The sequence below is a fragment of the Pelobates fuscus genome, chromosome 9 (assembly GCF_036172605.1).
Source record: "Pelobates fuscus isolate aPelFus1 chromosome 9, aPelFus1.pri, whole genome shotgun sequence".
NCBI classification, from domain to species: Eukaryota; Metazoa; Chordata; class Amphibia; order Anura; family Pelobatidae; genus Pelobates; species Pelobates fuscus.
The window spans coordinates 145,629,826-145,655,597 of NC_086325.1; the positions used below are offsets into that span (position 1 = coordinate 145,629,826).

Sequence of the window (25,772 nt, forward strand, 5' to 3'; positions counted from 1 at the left end):
TGGGTAATATACCATAGATTGATTTTTATTCAATACATATTGCTGCTGACATAGCCTGCTGAGTTTTTAGGGGCATTGTGAGCAGTGAAAGGCGTGAATCCCTCTGCAGGTAAGACAAGTACAAAAATGGCCCTTCGTGCACACAAAACTCGCAAATCAAAGTGTTTAGGGTCCTATTCACATGGAGGATACAATGCATGGGTTTGAAGAAGAGGGCTGCTGGACTTGGGAAGTGTGACATCATATATCCCCGCAACAAACCATCAGTATGACCTACACAGCATGGCAGAGCAGTCACAGAGATCTGAGCACGCCTAAAACATTATTATGTTCACCACTTTTCCATTGTTACCAATGGCAACTGTGTGTGTATGCATGTGTTGAGTACCATATCATCTTATCAAGCAGCTACCACCTGCTGTCCCACTTCTGCTGTACTATGTGAAGAGACATCCCAAACCTCCACCAAAAAGTTTAATCAGCAGAACAAATGGGAGAGGTTGCATCTCACAAGTCCTCGTATATGAATGGTCAATGGGCAATTTCCCCTCCTGTGCCCCTCTAAAGCTCATATCTAATCTGGGCAATGAAATAGTTAATGGGTTAATTGACCAAACTAACATGCTGCCCTCTTATGGTGATACCCGGATTCCCATGAGCCCCGCACAGCAGAGTTAAGATAATCCAGTGAAGCTGGGGGTGCGAGGGAGGCACATAGCAGCCACCATATTTATATCCCAGTGACAGTTGGGTTTGGCATGTCACAGAAAAGTGTCATGGCTCAAACAGGGAGGGAGAGAGGGCCTGAAATTTTATCCACACCGCCTCTCAAAGCAGAGAGAGAGACAGGGAGTAAATAGAGAGACAGAGGCAAACAGACAGAAATAGCGAGACATGCAGGCTGAGTGATTTACAGAGTTTAAAAGCGATAAAGTAGAGAAAGACAGAGTGCATACAAAAATTAGAGGTAAAGGTTTGGTAGGGCTGGTACGTGAGTGGCCGGTATCCTCGATTCTGCACAGATTACATAGTCTATCGCTGGATTAACAACATGATTCAAGACCAGTATCTGATAGAATGTCCGATAGATTCGGAAAATGAACCGAAATTTCATCAGAATCCTCCAAACACAACACTCTACACGGAAGCGCCACCGAAACAGGACACGCGGGATCCCCGTGGCATCAATAAGCACCTCAAGGTAATCATGCATAATTATACATACATTATTTAGAAAATACGGGCACTCCTGGCTTTATAATTATTATTATTATATTTATATAGCTCAATGTTGTTCTTTTAAGTTCAGAGACACCAACGTTTCAGTTCCTCAACAGAACTTTCATCAGGACATCATCCTGATGAAAGTTCCGTTGAGGAACTAGAATGTTGATGTCTCTGAACATAAAAGAACAATAATGACTATACAGCCAGGAGTGCTGGTATTTTCTAAATAAGATATTTACAGTGTTACTTGGCACCGGGTTTACTTATATATACATATATTTATAATTTCCGGGTTGAACAGAAGTTGTTTGTAGCCTCAGGGAATAAATATTATTTATTTAATCAATTTTCTAAAATCACTGTCAATAATGACATTGTATTAATATTAAATAGACTGTGGTATGATTGTTGCAAGGCACAGTTTGTAACTAAGACGCCAGAAACAGTGCTATACTCTGCGCTGTAATGACAGGGGGTGCAGCAGTGTGCCACATCCAGCAAGCTTAGGGTTTTGGGGGGGGGGGGGGTTAGGATTAGGATGGAACCTAACCTCTATCACTCTGAGCCAGGATTCATGTAACTAAAGTTCAAGGATGCAAAATATATCGGAGATTTTACATAATAATAATAATAATTTATAACCTAACGCATTTGCTATAAAAACATGCAAATCTTTCTCTCAGCACTCAAGATTAACCCTTCAGGCAGTATTTAAAGTATTGTCAGAATATATATAGGCATGGGGGTTCACGCATTCTTTATTTAATGAACTGTAAACTAGATAAAGTTGATGGTCATGTTGCAAAATATGAAAAGGATAGTCAGTGGTTTTTAAAGGACAGGCACTGCTGGGACAATTGATAAGTGAGACAGAGATGGGGCTCAGTATGGAGGTCTATAGTAGTTGCAGTCAGATTTTAGCTCCTCTAATCGTCTATGAGGCAAAGGCAACCTTTCGGCACTCCAGATGTTTTGGACTACATCTCCCGTGATGCTTTGCCAGCATTATGGGTGTAAGAGCATTATGGGGGATGTAGTCCACAACACCTGGAGTGCTGAAGGTTGCCTACCCCTAGATCTACAGTAGTGGTGGTGCCTGTTAGCCAACCCTCGTCTCTTGTTATTTGTGTTTTTGATAACCCATTCCATGTACATGATAGGAATCAATGCTATAAGACTACGCTGCTGTTGCATACATTAGCCCAATCTCAGCTGCGTTTGTGGAAAACTCACCTAGATGAGACAATGTGACTTAGAAAAGATACAGCAAATGGTATCAGCATATTTCAAAAAGAACAAATCTGTATGTTACAATTAAGGCCCAACAAACAAATTACTCGTCAAATTAAAGGTTACACGTAAAATAATTGTATTTGATTTATTACCTCGGATCGACAGGCATCTGTGTTGATGTTGACATTGGGAAGTGATAATCCAACAATTTCTTTAATGGCGTTTATGTTTTTAATATAGGTGGACTTTTCAGATGTTCTTGCAGAACCCAACTCGTTTCACAGCTTTGACAAGGTCTGGACATGGAGTGATATACTGTTCGAATCATCAAAACTCTGGTGCTATCGTATCATTTCGCTTCTGTGCGCTGTGCCAGTATCCCTGATTTCGGGCATCCTGTTTGCCCTCCTTGGGTGCCTTCACATATGGTAAGTCATCAAAGAGACTGAAAGGTATTGGGATATGTGGAACACTAGAAACAAAATGTTTAGGCCGAATTTCCTTGTCAATTATGTGTCTTGTGGTTTGTGGATAGCTTGCCAAGATATACCAGGTGTGAAAAACTACACAGGAATGAAAGTGAAGGATGAGTTGGTCAACTATATAAAATCGTGAAGGAATTTAATTACCCAAATGAGCATAATTTATATATTGGGCTGAAAAACTGGTAATATGTTTAGTCAAAGTGAACTATTTTTGAAAAGTAGAAACTGGAAGGGAGGTTGACGTGGGTATTATTAAATTAGAGGGGTGAAGGTTTAAAAATAATACCAGGAAGTATTACTTTACTGAGAGGGTAGTGGATGCATGGAATAGCCTTCCAGCTAGAGTGGTAGAGGTTAACACAGTGAAGGAGTTTAAGCATGCGTGGGATATGCATAAGGCTATCCTAACTATAAGATAAGGCCGGGGACTAATGAAAGTATTTAGAAAATTGGGCAGACTAGATGGGCTGAATGGTTCTTATCTGCCATCACATTCTATGTTTCTATCTATTACATTTTGTTACAATGTTTTAATTTGCATGTTTCCACAATTAACCATCTGTCTTGCAGGTGTGCGATGCCATGCATCCAATTGTGCAACATCTGCATGCCTCCTATTCGGACCCTGTGGGCAAGCATTCTGGACATTTTCCTGGCCCCGCTGTGTGCCAGTATCGGTCGTTGCTGCAGTTCTATTTACCTGAGTATTGCCAAACAGCAAGTATAGCAGAGAAAGGACCGGCACGTATGGGACTCGAGAAGGACAACAGGATGGTGAATTGTGTTGCAATGAATTCTGGGATCTGCAATCCTACCATTGTAAAGAGAACTCCCAGAAAGCACTGTGTAATAAAACTTTTGCTATTTTTTTTCTTTGTGTTTCTCTTCTTTTCAAAACAAACAATGGTGCTGAGACTTTACATTACTGGAGGGCATCAGTGATGTGAGATGGGTTATTTTAACTGGAGTCCAGTCTGGAAAAAGCAGGACATAACATTACCACATATGGGTACAAGACATATTCACAAGTTAGCTTTACCGCTGTGGAGCCATATGAGAGCAAAATAATACCTGCTGAATGTGTGGGGGAGTGTAATTTAAAAATGATTGCTGTAAAAATCTTAAACCCAAATGTGTATGTACCACACTTACAGGATTCCCTACACAATTTATAAACAAAACAAAAAATCAATGCTGAAGTAAATGTGAAAACACAACACTTAACACTCCATGCATCATCACAACTGTTGTAGTGGTTTGCAACAGTTTGCCCCCTTATCTGGCTCTCTAAAGCAGGGGTCCTCAAACTACGGCCTGCCAGGGTCCGGAACCCAGCCCAAGCATTTAGGGCTGCCCGATTGGCCTTATATCTTCAGGGGCCCGGTCAGCGCTGCAGCCGTGCAATAGCTCGACCGGGCCCATATAAAAAATGTCAGCCGCAAAGTAGTGCTGGGAGGAAGTGACGGCCGGTCTCTTCCTTCCAGCACCCTCCGCACGGGAGGGAAGAAAGACAGATGAGGATGGGAGAGCCAAGCCGACTCCCATCAGCCACAGCCACCATCCTGCAAAAAAGTAAGAACATTTTGCTGTGTTTGTGTGTATGTGTCTGTCTGTCTGTCTGTGTGTATGTATGTATCTGTATCTATGTCAGTATGTATGTCAGTGTGTGTGTATGTATGTATGTATGTGTATGTCTGTAAGTGTATGTATGAATGTTTATGTATGGATGTCAGTATATGTCTGTATGTATGTCTATCTGTGTGTATGTATGTATGTCAGTATGTGTATGTATGTATGAATGTCTGTGTGTATGTATATATGTGTATGTATTTCAGTATGTATGTCTGTGTGTGTATGTATGTATCTGTATGTATGTCTGTGTGTATGTATGTCTGTATGTATGTATGTCAGAAAATAACTTTCCCAAAGAACTTTCCCACTGTAACGAAAATATACCCCAACTCGCAGGATTCAACTCAACAAAAGACAACACAGAGGAGAGATATGTCTACCGGACCTTAGAATGGCCGGACTCGACGTATATGAGAGGAGACAGAGTCAGGAACGATCTGAGGTCAAGGGCACAAAGAGACAGAGTAAACTAGGACTAGCCGGGGTCTGGTACACAGTAAACAGCAAGCCGGCAAACAGAACAGATAAGGAACAAGAGAAAACGTAGTCAGAAACAAAGCCAAGGTCAATACGAAGGAACACAACTGAACACAACAAGCGCTGAAGGGAACTGCAACAGAAACCACGATAGGGCAAGGACTAAGGGAAAAAGGTGAGTATAAGTACCTTAGTAATTAATGTGATTGGCTCCTGTCATATCCACGCCCCCAAAAGGTAAGTGTATGGGGAGTGTGGCATGACAAGTGCCAATGGGAGCCCTTTGCCAATTTAGGCTCCCACTGTTTCTTTAAGAGCGCGCCCGAGACCCGCGGCGCGCTCTTAGATTCAGGCGGGACACGTGACCGCTTCTCGCGGTCGCTGCCCGCCTTCCTGTTGCAGCCGTCGGATGAGCCGCGCGCGGCTCATGCATCAGCAGGACCACGCGCGGCTCGAAGAGAGGACCGCGGCCGGCCCCAGGATAAGGTAAGTAACGCTACACCCACGCTGTGTAAAATGACTCAGAGCAAAATCCATCCAATCACACTGCTCTGTGTCATTTTACACAGCGTGGGAAAATTCCAAAGAACTTTCCCACACTGTGTAAAATGACATAGAGCACTCTGATTGGGTGGCTCGAAATCCATCCAATCACAGTGCTCTGTGTCATTTTACACAGCGTGGGAAAATCCCAAAGAACTTTCCCACGCTGTGTAAAATGACACAGAGCACTCTGATTTTAATTTTCCCACGCTGTGTAAAATGACAAAGAGCACTCTGATTGGCTTAACCCCTTAAGGGTTAAACTTCTGGAATAAAAGGGAATCATGACATGTCACACATGTCATGTGTCCTTAAGGGGTTAAACCAGCCAATCAGAGTGTTCTTAGCCTAATTGCAGGGCGGGGCAAGGCTTTATAAGCCTTCCCCAGCCCTGCAGAGCTCAGTCTGCGCGGAGCCCTCCATGGGTGAAGATGGATTTTTTTTAGAGTCGGGTTTTTTCTTTTTCGGCAGGATTTCTTTTTGCGCTCTGGTTTTTTATTTTATTTTAAGTTAGACGGGTATGATGGTTTTTTATTTGGCCTTTTTTGGGGCTGAAAAAATGAAGATTTTACAAAAAAGATGACGTCAAATGGTAAGTTGAATTTTTCTTTACAGGTTAGTTATTTTATTCCCCCCTCACTATTTTTTAGGGTGAGGGGGGTAGGTAGGGGGTAACTTTTTTGGGGGTGGGGGGGTGGGTGACTAGGGACTTGGGGACCCCTAGTCACCTTTGATTGGGGGGGGGAGTTTTGTTTTAGGGCACCCACACGCCGCCCAGGGGTGGGGGCCGTGGGGGGAGATCAGTAGGTTCCCCCCTCATTATTTTTATGGCCCCCACCCAACGCTCACAGGTAGGGGCCGGGGGGTAGGACAGTAGGTCCCCCCCATTGTGATTTATGGCCCCCACCCAACGTGCATGGGTGGGGTCCAGGGGGGGGGAGGACAGTAGGTCCCTCCCTCATTATTTTTATGGCCCCACCCACCGCTCAAGTTTATTCATTCTTTTTTTTTTTTTTTTTACCATTTTGTCCTTAGTGAAATGCAATTCATCCATCTCAGTTTACAGTATAAACATTTGAGGAGACCATTACAGTTTTATTAGGATTGAAGTCAATATTTTCTTACCTTGGTCTGCCCAACAGGAAGTGTTGATGCCCAAATCCTAATATTATGCAACACCCTGATATGGCTAATGTATACCTCCCAAGTGTCCTTGTGTAGAAGGTGTGACGAAGTGCACTTTGCCACTTGTGCCCGGAGGGGACTACTGGCTAGCCTCCTGCCTTCCGACTATGGCCCCTGTGCTGATAGCTGTATTTTCCCCTGCAGAAAGGTTCATTTGTGTATTTCTGCCGGGGCGTTTGGGACTTTCAGTATGTGAGTAGTGCTACCCCAGATAGCTATGCCATGGAGCCTATTCGTGTAACAAAAGACTATGGAAAACACTTTAGCTCCATGGCAATTGAACTGTACGTAGATGATCTGAGCGCCATTCGGTAATAATGTGCGATCAGATCTAAGCTATCTGGGGATATGTTGCATGTATATGTTTTATGTAGTAATTGTAACATTGTGTAATTTTATGTCTTTTTGTAACCATGTGGTTAATGGAGTCTTGCCTCTGTCCTGGGAGATAATTTGATTACTTCCCAATTATCTCTAGGATAGAGAGGAGGGGTTGTGATGTCACTGTGGGAGTGTTTTGTTTGTATTGTCTGTGATTGGCTAATATCCAATATGTGTCCCATTGTTCCATCAGGTCCCGTAGGGGAGTGTCCACCTGGTGGACACTTGCATAAATACCGGGCAGGTAGCCCTCAATAAACCAGACCTACTTGGGGGAAGGGATACCTACACTCTGGGGATTGCTATAATCACTTACTCCCCAGAGTAAGCTCTTAAGAGCTTGATTTGTTCCTGCTATGCTCTCTGGATTTAGGAGAGGTCCAACCACTGGGAGCTGGATCCTGGTAGTGGATCCAGGGTGGGTGAAAGACGGCGAGACCCCAGCGCAGCTCGCTGGAAGTGGGGTCCGCAGTGCTGATGGTGTCGGTTGGAGTGCTCGGAGTCCTCGGCAAGCGCGAGGAGCATCGATTGGCGGAGGTACTCAGTCGAAGTGCCAGCGGTCCGTCACAGAAGGCATAGTCCCTATTCCCTCTAATGTCCCTCTTTTGTAGGAGCTCCGTATTGTTGGTGTGTCTGCGCATACAACAGAGCTCCACAGCAATAATACTCCCAGTAATGTGTCTTTAAACCACAATAAATGTGTTTAGAAATCAAAATAAATAAGATATGTTGTTCTTGTTCTAAATTAAATTTTGGTTCTATAAATTGTTAGTAAGTCACCTAAAACATATCAGAACAGCTCCACCCAGGGGTGTATCCTGGTTTTGTGCTGCCCTAGGCAGGACAAAACTCAGGCGCCCCCCTCACCCCCACCCCCCCCCCCCGCCACCCCCACCCAACCCTTCCCCCGCCTTCTAAATACACACACACTGACAGATACGCATCCATTAGCTAACTGTTAGCTAATGGATGCGTATCTGTCAGTGTGTGTGTGTGAGTGTATGAGTGTGTCTGTGTGTGAGTGTGTCTGTTAGTGAGTGTGTCTGTTAGTGAGTGTGTCTGTTAGTGAGTGTGTCTGTTAGTGAGTGTGTCTGTTAGTGTGTGTCTGTTAGTGTGTGTATGTCAGTGTGTGTGAGTGTCTGTTAGTGAGTGTGTCTGTTAGCTGCTAACAGACACACTCACACACTCACTAACAGACACACTCACACACACTGACATACACACACTAACAGACACACACAGTCAGACACACACACACACTCTAACAGACACACTCTCACACACACACACTCTAACAGACAAAAAGACACACTCACACTCACTAACAGACACACACTAACAGACACACTAACAGACACACACTAACAGACACACACTAACAGACACACTCACACACACTAACAGACACACTCACACACACTAACAGACACACACAGTCAGACACACTCACACACACTCTCACACTCACTAACAGACACACACACACACTAACAGACACACTCACACACACAGTCAGACACACTCACACACACTAACAGACACACACAGTCAGACACACTCACACACACTCTCACACTCACTAACAGACACACACACACACACACTAACAGACACACTCACACACACTAACAGACACACTCACACACACTAACAGACACACACAGTCAGACACACTCACACACACTCACTAACAGACACACACTAACAGACACACTCACACACAATAACAGACACACTCACACACACTAACAGACACACACAGTCAGACACACTCACACACACTAACAGACACACACACACACTAACAGACACACTCACTAACAGACACACACTAACAGACACACTCACTCACATTAACTTATTTTTTTTTTAATTTACCCCCCCAGCCTCCTTACCTTTGGGAATGCTGGGGGGGTTCTCCCTCTCCCTGGGGTCTAGTGGGGCTGCCGGTCGGGCTGCTGGGCTGGTTGCTGGGCGGGCGGGCGGCTGGCGAGGGAGCACTTCCTCTGAGCTGTCTGCTCAGCTCCCTCGCGCACCGCAGAGTGAGGCTGGGAGGCGGAGCCGGAATATGACGTCATATTCCGGCTCCCAGCCTCACTCTGCGGCGCGCGAGGGAGCTGAGCAGACAGCTCAGAGGAAGTGCTCCCTCGCCGGCCGCCCGCCCAGCAACCAGCCCAGCAGCCACCAGCCCAGGATGTCTGTTAGCCGCAAGGCTAACAAGGCATTTGCCCTGGGCGTTTGGGGGCGGCTTTTTTTGCAGCCCCCTGGAAAATGCCGCCCAAGGCAAATGCCTTGTTTGCCTCGCGGCAAATACGCCCCTGGCTCCACCCCTGGCTACACCTCAACTCACACCCCTAAAGTTAAAGGGTCCCTCTTTGTCTATTTGAAATGTTGGTTGGTGTGCTATTGGAACCATGTGTAACCTCTCTGTAATACACATCAATGGGAATAGCGAGTATGCATGTTATAGTTGGTTAAAAAAATTAGAAATAGGGGGGCGGAGCCAAGCGGGCAACCTGACTAGACGCACTGTACCAGAGCTCCTGCCGTGATGGCCCAAACTCGACGGATAACCCGAGGAAAAACGCTGAGACACCTCCACAAATCAGCCTATCGGCTAAAGGAGGCACTCTGGAACGCGCCGATATCAGACTCGGCACCAATCCTGACCGGGAACCGCGGCAATAGAATGAGGCCTAGCGGACGCACGGGGGAAGGACGGCCGCCTTCCAACCTGATGCGGAACGCAACAAGCGAGTGCAAATCGTGCACCCCCTCCCCTATGGACTGGTGGGGGATATCCCGGTCCCCGCCGGACGGAGTGTCCCGAACCCAGCACCAAGCAACAGGCACAAACACCTCTAAAAGACATGCGGTGACGGGAACACCCAAGATGGCGGCGCATTATCAGCCATCGACATCAGACAAGCTACAAACACAACCAGAAGCGATGCACACCTGGGAACAAGCAAGTGACTCCATTACGCTTATTTTTGAACGCTTCTGGGCTAAGCTAGAGGCACGCTTAGGGACTGAAGTGCCACGCCGAATCTCCTCTGCTACGTTCGGAGCCGACGGCAGTCGAGTGAGTGAGGGTCCGCTTCAGGGCAACACCACAACCCAAGAGTCCGATCCCCACGTTTTAAGCCCTCCCGGGCTGAGAGCAACAAGGGGCAAGCCCCTGAGGTGCCGGCCACACAAGCGGGGAACAGCTAAGCGAAGCCCCAAGCGACCTGCCATGATTCCTCGCACCATCCCGAAAGGGTTGAACCTGGCCCACAATGGTCTCCAGGCTCGTGGCCTACAAGCACCAGCCCTCATGCAACCCCGGGGCAGAAGGGGACTCCCGCCTCCGAAGCGATGCGGCTCCACGCAGACGAAACAGCACCCAGGCATGCGACCCACATCAGTGAGACCACGGACGACCGGCAAGCGCAAGGCCCACAGCGATAGAGTCTACATCCCGGCTCACGCTGCGAACGAGAAGACCCCAGTCTCCCAGGTCGGTACAGGCAGCTACCAGCACAGACCTAATCAGCGGGGATGCCCAGGAGCCACCACACCGTACCTGACAGCAATCACCCACGGGCTGACACCGAAGCCCAGCATGCCAAGAACCGGCATGGGCTGAAGGGGACTGGTTTGTGGACTCACAGTACTCTCTAATTTTACCTTTTTTCAGTTTTAAGATATTGACGCACAGATATGCTTATCGTTATGCACTGCATTGATAGGACTCTCTCAGATTCAAGCTACTGTTTAGCATCATACCTTCATAGTCTAACAGTACTCTTTATTTGGTATACTTAGATTTGTTATATCCGCTTAACCAACCTACTGAAACCCTAGACATATCACCTTTTACTATGTTCATGTAGATGTATGTTAATGTCTTAGATTCTATGCCTAGACAATTAGTTTAACCTGCCTACAACGCATAAATTAAAGTGCGTAGGCCTCATAAGACCGACACACTAACGAAGAATTGTACATGCTTATAGCCTAGTTCAGTCATGTGTCTTACCCTCTTGTACCCACAACGTTGTTTATTGCGACCTACATTTGCCAATACCATGTCCTAATCATTACTAATATCTCGTTTACAAAATGTGTGCTGATAATCCTAATGTCCCTATTGTTTTGCCTGAAAATGTGCTCGAGGAATGCTATTGGGGCACCAAGAGCTTATTTGTTATGTTACCCAAAGCACAACAAAAATAAAGAATTAAAAAAAAAAAATTAGAAATAAAAGCTTGCGTGAGCAGTCATTACTTATTTTTCAAACATATGAGCTACTTTAGGTGGCTTTAATAAACACACAATCTGCACACATAAACCTAGAACATGCTGCAAGACTGGGCTGGGAAGAGCTTACCACAAGCTATAGTGTACTGGAGAGGGGATGGATAAAAATCCCTGGAGGCCAAAAAAATTAATAAAAGTCAACATAAGCCTTAAAGAGATACTCCGGACCCCTGAAGCACTTTAGCTAGCTGAAATTTGTGGTGTTTCCTTAGAACAGAATTAAATATTTGTGTATCTGTCCCGATAGTGATGTAATGCAACGGTGGGCGCAAGAGGTTTGTCTGGTGTGCCTTGCCCCACCCCTATACTTGGTTAACTTGCCGTCCCTCTTTCTTCAGGTCCCTTCCTGCCCTTTTGCATCAGTTTGTGTTGCCTATTATCTGGTCATCGTTAAAGAACGAAAACATACCGTTCATCTTTGTTAATTTATTGCCTAAACAATGGTATCTTTTTATGTTTCAATCACTTGTGTATTCTTTAGCAGAATCTATTTTTTAAAGTAATGAATTAGTTTAATTAATACAAATAAATGTTCTTCATGACTGAGTAAACAAAATATATTAAACATTGTAATAAAATAAATAATAATTCCAGGGGCATATCTCCAAAAATTGGGAGATGTGAAATCTGTACGGGAGGGAGAGAGGCACCGAAACATGATTGAGGGACAGGACCATAATATTGGGATGGTTCTGATAGCTTCGGGACTGTTGGGATGTGTACCCTAGGTGCACACCATAATGTGATCAGCTTTGTATAGCTACGGATGTAGGATGTTGGTATACTCATATTTCCAAGGCTTTATTTTCCCCTACAGATGCTGAATCTTCAAGGAACCATTGCGCCAAAATAAAAACAGGTACATTTATTACAAATATTCTAAAATGTGTTGATGTTTTTTAGGGTAGACATGTAATAAATTATATTTTAAAAATATTTTTTTTTATTCATTTTCTTTGGGTTAGATGTACAAATGAAATTATTACAATCAAGAAGGCATGCAAAATAAGAGCATATCATGTAATAAATCCGTTTTAATAAAATCCCAGGAAAGGACATCTTGGGGTCCATGAAGTCTTACTCCAGTTCTTGGATGGGAAGTCGGGCATTTAATATTTCTCAAATACAAAACTTCTAAAAAAAAAAAATGCACGTAGAGACAATGCGAGACATTTTAATATTAATAATAATAATAAAAATAATAATAGGTTTCGAGGATGACCTAATCAACATAAGGGGAGATTTCAGATATCCCTAGAGTGGGTGCATGCAGTTGCTCAGGTCAAGACGAAATTGACGTCTAATTATTCTAGCTGGGGGTGGAAGGTTATTTGGACTTAATGAATTTAAGTTCCCACTTATTCAACTTTAAACTTAGCAGCGGATATTTTTTTATTTCTTGACATTCTTGTTTACTTTTTTTCTACATCTTTGTAGAAAGATTGTGAGCTCCCTATGAATTAAAGTGATATAGTACCAACCATGGTTTTAACCACTGTTCAACCCCAAACTGGACTGTTTACTTTTCTTATTTTCTTATTACCTATTATTTACTATCATCCAACAACTAATCGTTTGTTATAACCTATCTAGTTTCAATGCCTGTTTACTATATGCACACAGCTGAAGCACCTAATGTACAGCGGGCAGGTCCACAAACGAGACACCCCATTAAAGCACAGCCTAGCCAAAAGCTTTCTGTTAAAACGTATTAGTTATAAGCAGTTAGACAAGCTCAGGACAAATCATAATCTCATGTAAGATGTACGGTAACAAAATGTGCAGTACCCTCAAAAGGCAGCAACTGTTTATATGATGTCTTTATAATTGCAAGGGCAACTAGCTCAGTCACACCTAGCAATCTAGACACAAGCATCCCTGTCCAAGCGTTCCCTACCTTACCTGAGTTGCATATGTTATACTACAGCTTAACAGTCAGGAGATACCAGAGCGTGAATAATCATACCAAACTAAATATTAATTATAAAATTGTGCATGCATTAACATACCCCATTCTGTTTTCAAATGTTTATTAAAAAGCGTGAGGATTGCCTTTGGGGTACCTCATGCGTGTTGTTATCTCATTTGCACGACAAAAATAAAGAATAAAAAAAAAAAAAAAAAAAAAGTGATATAGTAATATTTATTTTTATAGCTCGTATTCTCAGTACGGCTCAAGGAGACCACAGGGAAGGTTTTATTGTTGTGGCTATGGCTGGATGTTATTTTCCCCGAACAGAGGCCAATCCTTACACAGTAATGTCGCATGTGAGTGAAGAATTCAAACCACTTCACAAGAGAGAGCGAGAGGGGATAGTCGGGGCTCACATTTCACGTGGGAAGACCAGGGCTAAATAAAGCAGGAATAAGTCACAGCTAAACTAGTGGTCGTTAATATCCTGCTCGGGCTTTTGCTCCTGTGTGACAAGCAAAGGAACACTCTCTATAGCAGGGGGCAGGGAACCTTTGGCACTCCAGATATTTTAGACTACATATCCTTTCATGCTTTGCCAGCATTATGGGAAATGTAGTCCAAAACATCTGGAGTGCTGAGGGTTGCCTACCCCTGTTCTATAGCAAGGGTGTCCCAAAAGTAGATCCCCTAGCTGATTTTTTTAGCCAACACCTATGATGCTTTGCCGTCTCTTAAGCTGTGTTATAGCCTTCAGCTACAGCTTCACCTGCGAGTACAATACCACCCTGTAACGCAGCCAGGCGTGTCTACCTGAAGGGGAGATTTCTCCTGTTTATCTGCACAGCGACACATTGCATTGTTACCTGCTCTCAGCGGTTATTAAGTAAACTTAGCTAACTTCGTGTTTTTTTTCTAATTCTGCAGTTCAGGATAACAGTTTGTAATTTAACGATCAGCATATCACAAGTCACTGTACAGTGGACTTTACACTTTGTACTGTGAAAAAAATTAACAACATTTAGGGATCATGGTTGTGGCTTGTTGGAAAGATAGAATGATAGACAGACAGACAATAGATAGATAGACAGACAGACGGATGGATAGACAGACAGACAGACAGACAGACGGATGGACAGACACAGACACATAGATAGATTAGACAGACAGATAGATTAGACAGACACAGAATTACACTTAGATAAACTTAAATGGTAGTTAAATTGAAAAATGGAGGGGAAAAAACAATCAGATAGAAAAAGACGGATAGACAAGCTGATAGACAGTTACATCGACACATGGACAGACATATATAGATGATAGATAGATAGATAGATAGATAGATAAAGTATTCTTCTAAACAAAGTCCACCAACATTTACACTTATATGTACACCTTCTGAGCACCCACCCACTTCTGTGTACCAGGACAGGGTTAAGGAAAGGGAGGTTGGACCGGCCCCCTGGTATTTCTCCAACCCCTTGGTCTTGCTTCACATAGGGGTAGCAAACAGCAGACGAGTGGCAGAGCTGGGACAGAGACACGAGGGAGCTAACAGGACATGGCCCAAATCCAGCAACCGGAGCCAGCGAAGGACACTAAATCCCAGGCAGAAAACTTAACCAAAGAAATTGATCTGGTGCAGAGGGACCCCAAACACATCAACCAGGAGGTGGTGCAGGTGAGGTGGAAACGTCTTCAAGATGCCAATAACAATATCAGTCTTATATGTTTAGGGGATATATACATAGGGGATATTTTAGTCCCAGGTAATTCTTTATTTTCTGTAAAGTGGGACCATAAAAATAGAGGTATTTTAAACTCAATGCTATTATTTACACAGTGCCAACTGATTCTGCAGCGCTGTACAGTAGGAACATAATGTGTCCACATAAAAATTATAACAAATAAGTAGAAGAGGACATCAGGACCCTACTGAAACAAACTTACAGACAATTTGAAAGGAATCCAAACATAGATCTCCCAAGAGATAACGCTGACCCCTTGTCATGGAATCGATAAAATTATATAAACCACCTTTGTTTATTCAGACAGATAAGGTGTGATTGATGATAAATTAGATAAAGTGAAGTAGCCCACATTTAGAACACGTCTCAAGTCAGTGCTAACCTCAGAACATTGAATATGTTAAATAATAGCTACGATAAGAAACCATCACGGCTTACACACACACACACACACACACACAATAGAAAAACGTGCCATATTTATTACGATATCACGATTTATTACAATATAAGAATATCCATGCACAAGGGGCTTTTGTGGTAAGCTCTACATCGGGGTACACACTTTTAAACTTTGGAGTATTGTCAGGGATGAATGGCCAGGGATTCTGAGTGAATTCAAAATAAATTTCCAAAATGAGGGAGGGATGTGAGCGAGAGGTACAGAAGAAGGGAGGAGAAAAGGTAGCAGAGGAGAGTAGATGGATGAAGGATGCAGAATACGGGAAGTAAATAAAGGAGAAAGGGAAGGGCAGGTAATTGAATGAGACAGAAAAAGAAGGGTAAGTAAAGGAGACCATGGAGAATGTTCTAACTTCAGCCTTGTGTGTGTCTTGTTAAATCTTGTTCCTTCTTCTGTGTCTATTTATTTGTGTGTCTCCACCCCTTGAGTGTCTCTCTACATCTTCAGTGTTTGTCTCTTCCTAGTCACCTCCTTGTACATCTCTTTCAACATTCTCACCACTGTTGTGTTTTATCTCTTTTTTACAACCACCACCCAAGCGCTTTCTCTTCCATCTTCTCAAACTCTTATGTGTCTCTGTTTACGCTCTCGCGCACCTTCTTGCATGTCTCTATCGCTCCACCATTGAGAATATTTTCCTCCACCTCCTCATCCTCTTTGCTTTTTTCCCCATCAATGAAAATTATTTCTCCAACCTATTTTGTCATAGGACAAAATAAGAAAACTCTATTTTGCCCCTTACCTGGGTCATTCCAGGAACTGAGCCTCCTGTAATGCCAACTGCACGGCACTTAGCTTCGGCAGAGCTGAAGAAGCCGGGGTGCCAATCCTGCTATTCATTCACTGGCTGAGATCGTCAGCTGAGATGAAGAATGTGGGAAGTGAATGAAGGGTAAGGGAAAAGAGGGGTAAGTAAAGGATCCCAAGGGGAACGTTCCAACTCAAACCAGGTCTTGTTAAATCTTTTTTTCTCTCTGTTTTTCTCTCTCCGTAATCCGATCCCTTGAGTGTCTCTTTGCCCCTCAGTGTCTGTCTCTTCTTTCTCTTTCTTACTACCGTTATGTATCTCTCTCTTTTTCTCCAACATTACTTAAGAGTCGCTCTCCACCTTCTCATGTGTTTGTGTGTGTCTCTCTCTCTACACTCCCACGCACCTTGTCTGGTGTCCATCATGAGAGTATTTTCCACCACATCCTCACACCCTTGTTGGTTTCTCTTTATCACCTCGTTTGCCTCACCCCATCTCACTATCCACTTGCATTTCTCTTGATCTTCCAACCTCCCACTCTCCCCCCCTTGTGTGCCTCTCTCCCACTCAACCTCATTGCTGAAATGTTATAATAGGTCTGTATATCACACAGCCCAACATTTTAAATGGACAAAGAGGGACACTTTAATTTTAGGAGTGTGAGTGCGGGTGTGGCCAGGGGCGAGGCTGTTCTGAGAATTTTTAGATGACTTATTAATAACAATTTATAAATTAAACCATAAAGCTACAATAACAAATATCCCAAAATAGTGTAGTACATAAAAACACCATATATTTGGTAAGCAGGCTAATGCACTCAGAAAAGCCAATAGGTAGTAGGCAGAACACAACATCAAGTTGTAAAGAAATCTTCCTTCTTCTGAAACTCACACATAAATAATAACAATTTAGGCAACTAAAATGTAATTTTGAACAAGTACAATTTATCTCACTTACACAGGCTGATTTCTAAAAAACATTTATTGTAGTTTAAAGACACATTACAGTATTATTGTTGTGATGCTCTAGTATGCACAACGGAGCTACTAGAAAGGAGGGACAGAGGGATTGAGGCCCAATATAGGGACTGTCCCTCCTAAGTAGGGACACTTGGGAGGTATGGGATATTAGCATGTACTAATTAAATATTACAAAATTCTCCAGATTTTGCACTGGAGGCTTCAGGTTTTATAGTTAAAGAGTTACTCCAACCCTTTAAAATTAAATGCCTTTTTAAGCTGACTGAATAATGCCCTATCTTGCATTATTCTTAAGGTCCTCCCCTTCCCTGTCGCTAGAAATAGATTATAAATTAAGTTTTACTCACCTGGAATCCAGAGCCGGACCAAGCTTCTGGCGCATCTTTCCACACCCTCATATGACATCATGACATCCGAATGATGTCCAATCACAGGCTTCTCATAGAGAAGCCTGTGATTGGACCATTTAAACCAGGTCAGAGCGCATGCGCACGCACTGAGCTTGTAATGGGGAGGGGAGAAATAGTGGGGAGGAGGGAATATTAAAAAAAAAAAACTTCAAGAGTGTGCGTTACGTAGTTGTGTTGGTGAAAGGATTAAAGTTCACTATTTGTCTGCACTAGACCGAAAATAATGCTAAAATCCCACTTAACACCACCCACACTTAACCATAATAATATAAATATTACTATTTTAACACTGCCACCACCAAAACAATTTATACATGGGGTGCCTTGGTCCCCCAGGTAACTTAATAATTAAAATCAACCAAATACAACTCAGCACAATACCTATGCAATTGCAAACCACTCATTAATTAGTCTCTGAAGATAACGTGATTCTTTACCAGACAAAGGCAGAACTTAATAAAGGGTTATTCATTATGAGCAAAAAATAGTCACAGTGCGTACAAAAATATAGATGATAAACAAGTTATTTACACCAATAACAGATCAAAACAAAAGGGATAAAATAACAGAAGTCCTAATCACTTACTCAGGTTTTCAAAGTAAAACTACACACTTTACTATCATTAGATATATACTCTGTGGATTACCAAGCCTCGCCTAGAGATGGAGATAAGGTATAGCTATAGTAACTATACATGACCACCCCCTTGTGTTCCAGATCAACATCAATCCAAATGGAAACATTTGGTTATATCTCCTCTTATGTAATTGCAACAGAGATAATAATTGCATCTATGAATTTGTTACAATTTTCCCCTTCAATAGATATGTCACATTCTGTACTTGTGACCCAATTTAGCAGACATCACAATCCCTTCCCCTATGGTTAAGTTATGCAAATCATGTTTAGGCTTGATTAGAAGATTGTGCTTGTCCCATTCTAAATCTAATAAAAAATAAGGCTTAATTATTAATCTGTGGGTAAGTATTAATGTTTCCTTTGGATATGATACTGGAACACAAGGGTTTCTTGAAGGCTAATGATCATTAACATATCAAAGAAATTAACTCATTAATTAAGAGGTACAGGCCATTGGGTTGAAGTCAGTTAGTTTACATTGGAACTAGACATCCAGGCATCTCAAGTGTAGAATTTCACACATTGCAGAGTTTTTGATTAATCAAAGGATCAATCCATGTTGTAAACCATCTGCCCCCTTTCACATTCCTATACAATTTACATTACCCCTTCTGTCATCTGACCTCTACCAAGTGGCCAATTCATATATGCACTACATAAATTACATTAAATGCAAATATTCTATTGTGCAGCAATGGATTTTGCACCCTTGGCGTGAGCGGCTCCACGAAAGAAGGTTAGGAGAAAGGAGATATCCAGGCTTCCCCTGTAGTGTAAAAGCTGAACAACTGCACATACTGACTCCTACCACCATGGCCACTTCACTGAAGTAGTCATGGTGGTTTGAGTAGTTCTTTAATTGCATCAAATCTCCCCAGATATATTCCCATAACCACATCTGCCAACGTACTTTGGGTAGTAGCAGTCTATTTTATATTAAAGCAGCTGTCACCTCAATGAAACTTTATAAAAATAACCAAAATTCCAAAATAGTCTACATGTTTATCGGTATTATTTTAAAGCACACGTCTAATAGAACGGATTTGCAGTTACGCACTCAGTCTGTTATGACAAAGGACTAATAATAGAATGCACCTGGCATCCTTTTTTGATTAAGAACTAATTTCTAACTTGCTAAATCGAGCTCTATAATTAAAGCAGAGGCCAGGAAGCAGCTGAGGTAGGACCCAAATTGCCCATAGCATGACTTGCTTATAAACCACATAGGATGAAATCTATTATTAAAACAAAAGCATAAAAACTGCTGTTTAATGGGAAACAAAATAATCCTTTTAGGATTGCTTTTTTTCCCATTAAAGGGAAACTCCAGTGCCAGGAAAACGATCCGTTTTCCTGGCACTGGAGGGTCCCTCTCCCTCCCACCCCCCAATCCCCAGTTGCTGAAGGGGTGAAAACCCCTTCAGTGACTTACCAGGGGCAGCGACAGGTCCCACGTCGCTGCTTCCTCCTCCCCCGCCGCTCCTCCTTCTGCTTATGTCGGCCGGTGGGCGAGACTGATCTCGCCCGCCGGCCGAGGAGACCTAATGCGCATGCGCGGCAATGACGCGCATGCGCATTAGCGCACCCCATAGGAAAGCATTGAAAATGAATTTCAATGCTCCCCTATGGGGAATAGAGCGACGCTGGAGGTCCTCTCACAGCGTGAGGACGTCCAGCGACGCTCTAGCACAGAAAACCTGTGCTATGAAGCAGGAAGTGTCCTCTAGTGGCTGTCTAATAGACAGCCACTAGGGGAAGACTTAACCCTGCAAGGTAATTATTGCAGTTTAAAAAACTGCAATAATTACACTTGCAGGGTTAAGGGTAGTGGGAGTTGGCACCCAGACCACTCCAATGAGCCGAAGTGGTCTGGGTGCCTGGAGTGTCCCTTTAAACTGTGTGCTGTGCTGTGATTAACAAAAAGTCTTACTAGTGGGAGGTAGACATGGGGGGGTGGGGGGGGCAGGGACATATTAGCCGCGAGGCAAACAAGGCATTGGGCGGCATTTTCTAGGGGGCGGCAAAAAAAGCTAACTAAAAATCCGGTCAGTCGGGCGGCGCTGGCAAGGGAGCAATTTCCCCTGAGCTCTCTGCTCAGCTCCCTCGCACACCGCAGAGTGATGCTGGGAGCTGGAATATGACGTCATATTCCGGTTCACGGCATCACTCTGCGGCGCGCAAGGGAGCTGAACAGAGAGCTCACTAATCAATGCTCCCTCGCCAGCGCCGCCCGCCCACCCAGCAGCCACTGGACCCCAGGAAAAGAGAGAATCTCCCCCCCCCCCAGCATTCCCAAAGGTAAGGAGGCTGGGGGGGGTAAAAAAAAAAGTGAGTGTGTTAATGTGAGTGTGTTTGTGTTAGTGAGTGTGTGTTTGTCTGTTAGTGTGTGTGTGTGTCTGTTAGTGAGTGTGTGTTTGTCTGTTAGTGTGTGTGTGTGTTTGTGTGTGTTAGTGAGTGAGTGTGCATGTGTGTTAGTGTGTGTCTGTTAGTGTGTGTGAGTGTGTGTCTGTTAGTTAATGTGTGTATGTGAGGGAGTGTGTCTGTTAGGGAGTGTGTTACTATGTGTGTGTCTGTTAGTGAGTGTATATGCGTGTCTGTTAGTGAATGTGTGTGTGTGCTAGTGACTGTATGTGTCTGTTAGTGAGTGTGTCTGTCTGTTAGCTAGTGTATGCGTGTCTGTCAGTTAATGTGTGTGTGTGTGTGTGTGTATTTAGAAGGCGGGGCACTTTCACCAAAGTAACCCTCCAGCGCTGACCCTCACATCCCCTAGGCGACATCAGGCTTCTGAAATCTCAGCAGGGGCGCTGCTGATTGGCAGCCAGCTGACATTCTCAGTCAATCATAAACTCCCCATTCATAAACTTGGCTTGAAAAGAAATGTATCTTTTTCCAAAACAGTTTAACCCTTAAGAGTGTACCCGGGGGCCTCCACTGGTACCATAACAAATTCATTTAGATTAAGTTGTTATTGTGCCTAAACTGTCCGTTTAAGTCAAAAACAATACTCTAAATCATAAATATTTTTACATGAATTTTCAAAAATCTCATGGATTAGATGGATTTTCAAAATCTCACTTATCCTAAAACAAAATTGATGTCTTATCAAATGTTGTAAATGCTAATAGTATATTTTTATATTTGCTGACACATCACAGTACTAAAGTTTGAAATAAAACAGAATAAATGAATCAGGTCGAGCTGTTCATACATACAATAAACTACGAAACTAAAGTAAAAGCCACACCCTGGCATTAGATATAAATCCTAAACACAACATTAAATGGCGATGCGTCGAGCTGATGTGGAGCAGTGTATATTTAAACCCAGAGGGAGTGGGGCACTGGCTGTTGCTGTCAAACACGCCAGAGGGCAGACAGCTGAGACTCGTGGGTGTCTACACTCAGTTCCAGTAAATAGAGGGGGAATTTATGGTATCCTAGTTAATACTATAAAGATTTCCTTATAAGAACTGCACACACACAGGATAAATTATATTTTTTTTATTGTGGGGATCGTTGTAAAGAGTGCCCCATTTATAAAATACCCTTTTTACGGTAGTGGCAATCCCATTGCATACAACATCTGATATTTCCATTAAATAGATTGTCTGCTAGCCTGGGCATGCTTCACTTTATGGGAGGAACACATATTAAAAGGACACATTACTTGGAGTCCAAGCCGGTTTCTTTATTCTCTATGCTGCATAAAAAAACATAACTATATTATATTGTTATTCCAATTTGTTTAGCCATTCCTCCCATACTAGCCTTGAGATTTACTATTATATTTATTGATTCATTTATTGAGATTTATTGATTCAAAACGGTCGGCCAGAGGGGGCCTTGAGAATTTTCCCAGTTGTGTGCAATTGTAATCTTAACGGCCAAAAAACAGTGTATGATCAAAAAGCTAATCTTATTATCTGTTTTTGTATTTGTTTTTTCACAAACACGCTATTCGTCCGAAACACTATATAGGTCGTCTATGCAATACATTCTTTCGTTTTACATTGCACAGAGGGAGCTACCTGAACAACTGTTTTTGTATTTGTTTTTTGACAAACACGCTATTCGTCCGAAATACTATATATGTCGTCCGAAACACTAGATATGTCGTCCGTACAATTAATTCTTTTGTTTTACATTGCACGGAGGGAGCTACCAGAACATGGCTCCATCCTAATCATATTTAGAAATAGGAGCCATTGGCAACTCGTTTAGTATACATGCCCCTACTTGCATCATTGCGGATTTAATCTTCCTTATTTACTAAAACTGAGGAATTTTTACTTCGTATTAGTAAAGTTGTCTGAAAGACCAAGATCTTTTCATAATTTTAGTCTTTCAGCTTCTTATTAGATAGCTCTCTAATCCTTGTGGGATTGCCATAAGGATACCAAAAAGGAGCCATCTACTAAACAGCTCCCTAGTTTGCTACCTTTAAATATGGCAATCCCATGGCAAACAACATATCACTGAATATTTTAGTGAGATTCACCATACAGTCTGGATAACTTTTCAACCATGTTCATAAAGGTTAAAAAGTAAATGAAGGGGAGACTGGGAATGATATTGAATAATATGCCCGTTACTGAATTATAAAGATATCGTGATGCCAAAAATACTGAATATATAATACTGTTCTTTTCCACAAAGATACAAAGTAATCTAAGAAAGGGGTGTAATCAAAATCCGTTTGAGCAATGACGTCGACAGGGAAATATGATAGGTTGAAGCCGCTCCGGAGATTGAACCAATTACTGAAATATGATAGGCTAAAGCCAATTTGAAGGTGGGATCTATCACCTTTATAAACCAGAGACTTTCAGTCTGAAAGTTTCTCCACTGAAGAAGGTGCTCTCTTAGCACCGAAACGTGCGTCGGGATACTTCTTTTTCACATCACCTAGCACTATGCACTACTTTGTTCACTTTACTTTGTTTGGAGTTTTTATCAGTAACGAGGAAGAGGAGGTTCTAATGAAGAATCAATAGATGGTTGGAGAAGGTAAACTATAGTTATCTAGTTGCAGCTATAGGGATATCTAACTTAACCAGAACCCAAGAAGGTGTCATAGGGACAATTTAGCCGAAGTTGCCGTAAATTCAGCCGAGTGCACAGGAAGATTAGCACAGAGTCAGTCAACAGAGGAGCTTAGTGAAACTCTCCCTTAATAACCCAATAGTACAGCAGTTTGGAACTAGACCATTAACTTTAAGTCTAATCAGACCATATTTAACTTGGGAGTTTTCTTTTTACTCACTAATGTTTGACAATTAAGAGACCTCAAGCTACCGACTGCAACATCATTATTATTTTTTCACTCTACTAGTATACCGATAGGACTACCTTTAGGTAATACATTTTAGGCAAAAATAATAAAGCCTGGTGGTTTACCAACTGGATAATTTACAAACCTATCCATTACTACTTAGTATTCATTTCCTCGTTAAGTGTTATATGTTGTATTCACTTCCATCAGCCTGTTTAACCTATTAGTACCCAAGAGGAATATCTCCGAGGAGATTTTCCTTATTCTTTCTTTCTACGTAACGTTTCTAGGGTTCATGCCGAGACTGAGTGGGTACCACTCACACTGAACACCCCTGTTGGGAACATTTCTTTTGTTTAATTAACAAACAGCTGAAATTCAGTTTGGCCGAAACAAAAAAAATGTTGTTTCTTCATCCGAATGTATTCGGAGAAAACAAAAATGTCAGAAGTGCCAAAGTCTACAAATTACTGATACAACTCTTTCGTTGTCCCATGCTCGTTCTAGACATTAATTAACTGTAGCATACTTGGACAGAGCCTCTTTCTTTCCCAGGAGTGTTGTGTGGCTCCACTGTCTGTCTCCACCAATTGTAACCATTTCTACCCATTACCTATATTCCTAAGCATATAGATTTTTATATTTATATTGAGAAAACCCATGACAATTCTTAGAAATTCTAACAAAATCCAGTCTAAAGCATTACACGGTGAATTCTTGAAGCCCAGCATTCTTTTGCCATGGTAAAATTCAAGTATAGCAGTCATCTAAAAGTAATGGAACATTATTGTTCATGTATCGCTTTACTAAAAAAAAAAAAAAAAAAAAAAAAAAAAAAGGCTGTTTAGATATGTCCTTCACCATCCTTGAAAGGATTTTAATAAATTTTTATTTTATTTTTTCATTTCCATACAGGTAGAGTTTGAGGATGTGATCGCTGAACCCGAAGGCACTCACAGCTTTGACGGGGTATGGAAAGTCAGCAATAGCACCTTTACAGTGACAAAATACTGGTGTTACCGTGTGCTTTCCGCAGTCCTTGGCCTTCCCCTAGCATTGCTATGGGGCTTCCTATTTGCTTGTTTATCATTCTGTCACATCTGGGCGGTAATGCCCTGTATCAAGAGCTATCTGATAGAGGTACAGTGTGTGGGCCAGTTCTACGCGGTTTGTGTCCGTACTTTCTGTGATCCTATATTTGAGGCTGCCGGAAAGGCACTAAGTGGAATACGTGTGGCAATGAGAAAGGAAATCTGAAAACAAAAAAACGTAAACATGCATACCCTTATTTCTTCCAAACCTGGTAAAGGTCACGTTGTGGGGAGCATGTTCTTAAAATCCACCATGGACCAGACATCATTCATCCCTGAAAGTCAAGCTACATATTGTTCTCTCCAATGTATCGCAGTTGAAGACATGAGGGACAATGGACAGAGGACATACGTTGGTTCACTCCTTTCATACCAGGTCAATGGAGTGAACTAAATGGGTTTCTCCACAAATGGAAATAAATGCTCAGCCCCCGAGTGGTATAAATATCACATTTTATTTGCATTGCTCTCTATGCACAAACAGCTGGAGTTTAGTGAGAATTGGATATAGATTACAGAATACAAGGCATTTATCAGTACATTTACATAGGAATGTCCCAGTTATTCTAAGGATGCAATGATCAACTAGGAAAGGTTAATAGCTCCTTAAAATCTCTATGGCGGCAGCCATTTTCTCTGTAGGCTCAAACCCTCTCCACAGAGAGGACATCACAGTATTCAAGGAAATACAAATAGTTGAAGTTTACGGCTCTTCTCTTTTGTATCATACAGATAGGGTACACACTGCGGCGCAATGAAAACACCCCAAGCAGGGAATAATGGGTTTACTGACGACTAAATAGGCCAAGTGTCAGAATAAAGCACAGACGACGTAGCATTGCAGAGATGGTGGCTGCAAGGACAGGAGGATATACAGCAACAGACATATTAAAATATCTAAGCAAGGGATTGAAGCAAACCACAAGAGCTGACAATCATGGGACCGAGCCGTCTTTTGTGCCATTAATGTGGGAAAGTCTGTTAACCCATAAATTGCCTTGCAGATAAGAAAGTAATTTTTTTTTGAAAAGACGGGAAATA

General features: G+C 42.5%; 2 protein-coding genes across 2 annotated transcripts; both read left to right on the plus strand.

Annotated features, from left to right (window-relative positions):
- The first annotated feature begins 746 nt into the window (after positions 1-746).
- Positions 747-3,814, plus strand: LOC134572470 (caveolin-2-like). The gene is made up of 3 exons (XM_063431457.1): positions 747-1,201; positions 2,701-2,888; positions 3,516-3,814. The coding sequence occupies exons 1-3, from the start codon at positions 1,052-1,054 to the stop codon at positions 3,670-3,672; spliced, it is 495 nt and encodes a 164-aa protein (XP_063287527.1). The 5' UTR covers positions 747-1,051; the 3' UTR covers positions 3,673-3,814.
- An 11,054-nt stretch (positions 3,815-14,868) lies between these two features.
- LOC134573140 (caveolin-3-like) lies at positions 14,869-25,437 on the plus strand. The gene is made up of 2 exons (XM_063432663.1): positions 14,869-15,061; positions 24,556-25,437. Exons 1-2 carry the CDS (start codon positions 14,942-14,944, stop codon positions 24,895-24,897), a joined length of 462 nt encoding a protein of 153 aa, XP_063288733.1. The 5' UTR covers positions 14,869-14,941; the 3' UTR covers positions 24,898-25,437.
- The last annotated feature ends 335 nt before the right edge of the window (positions 25,438-25,772 follow it).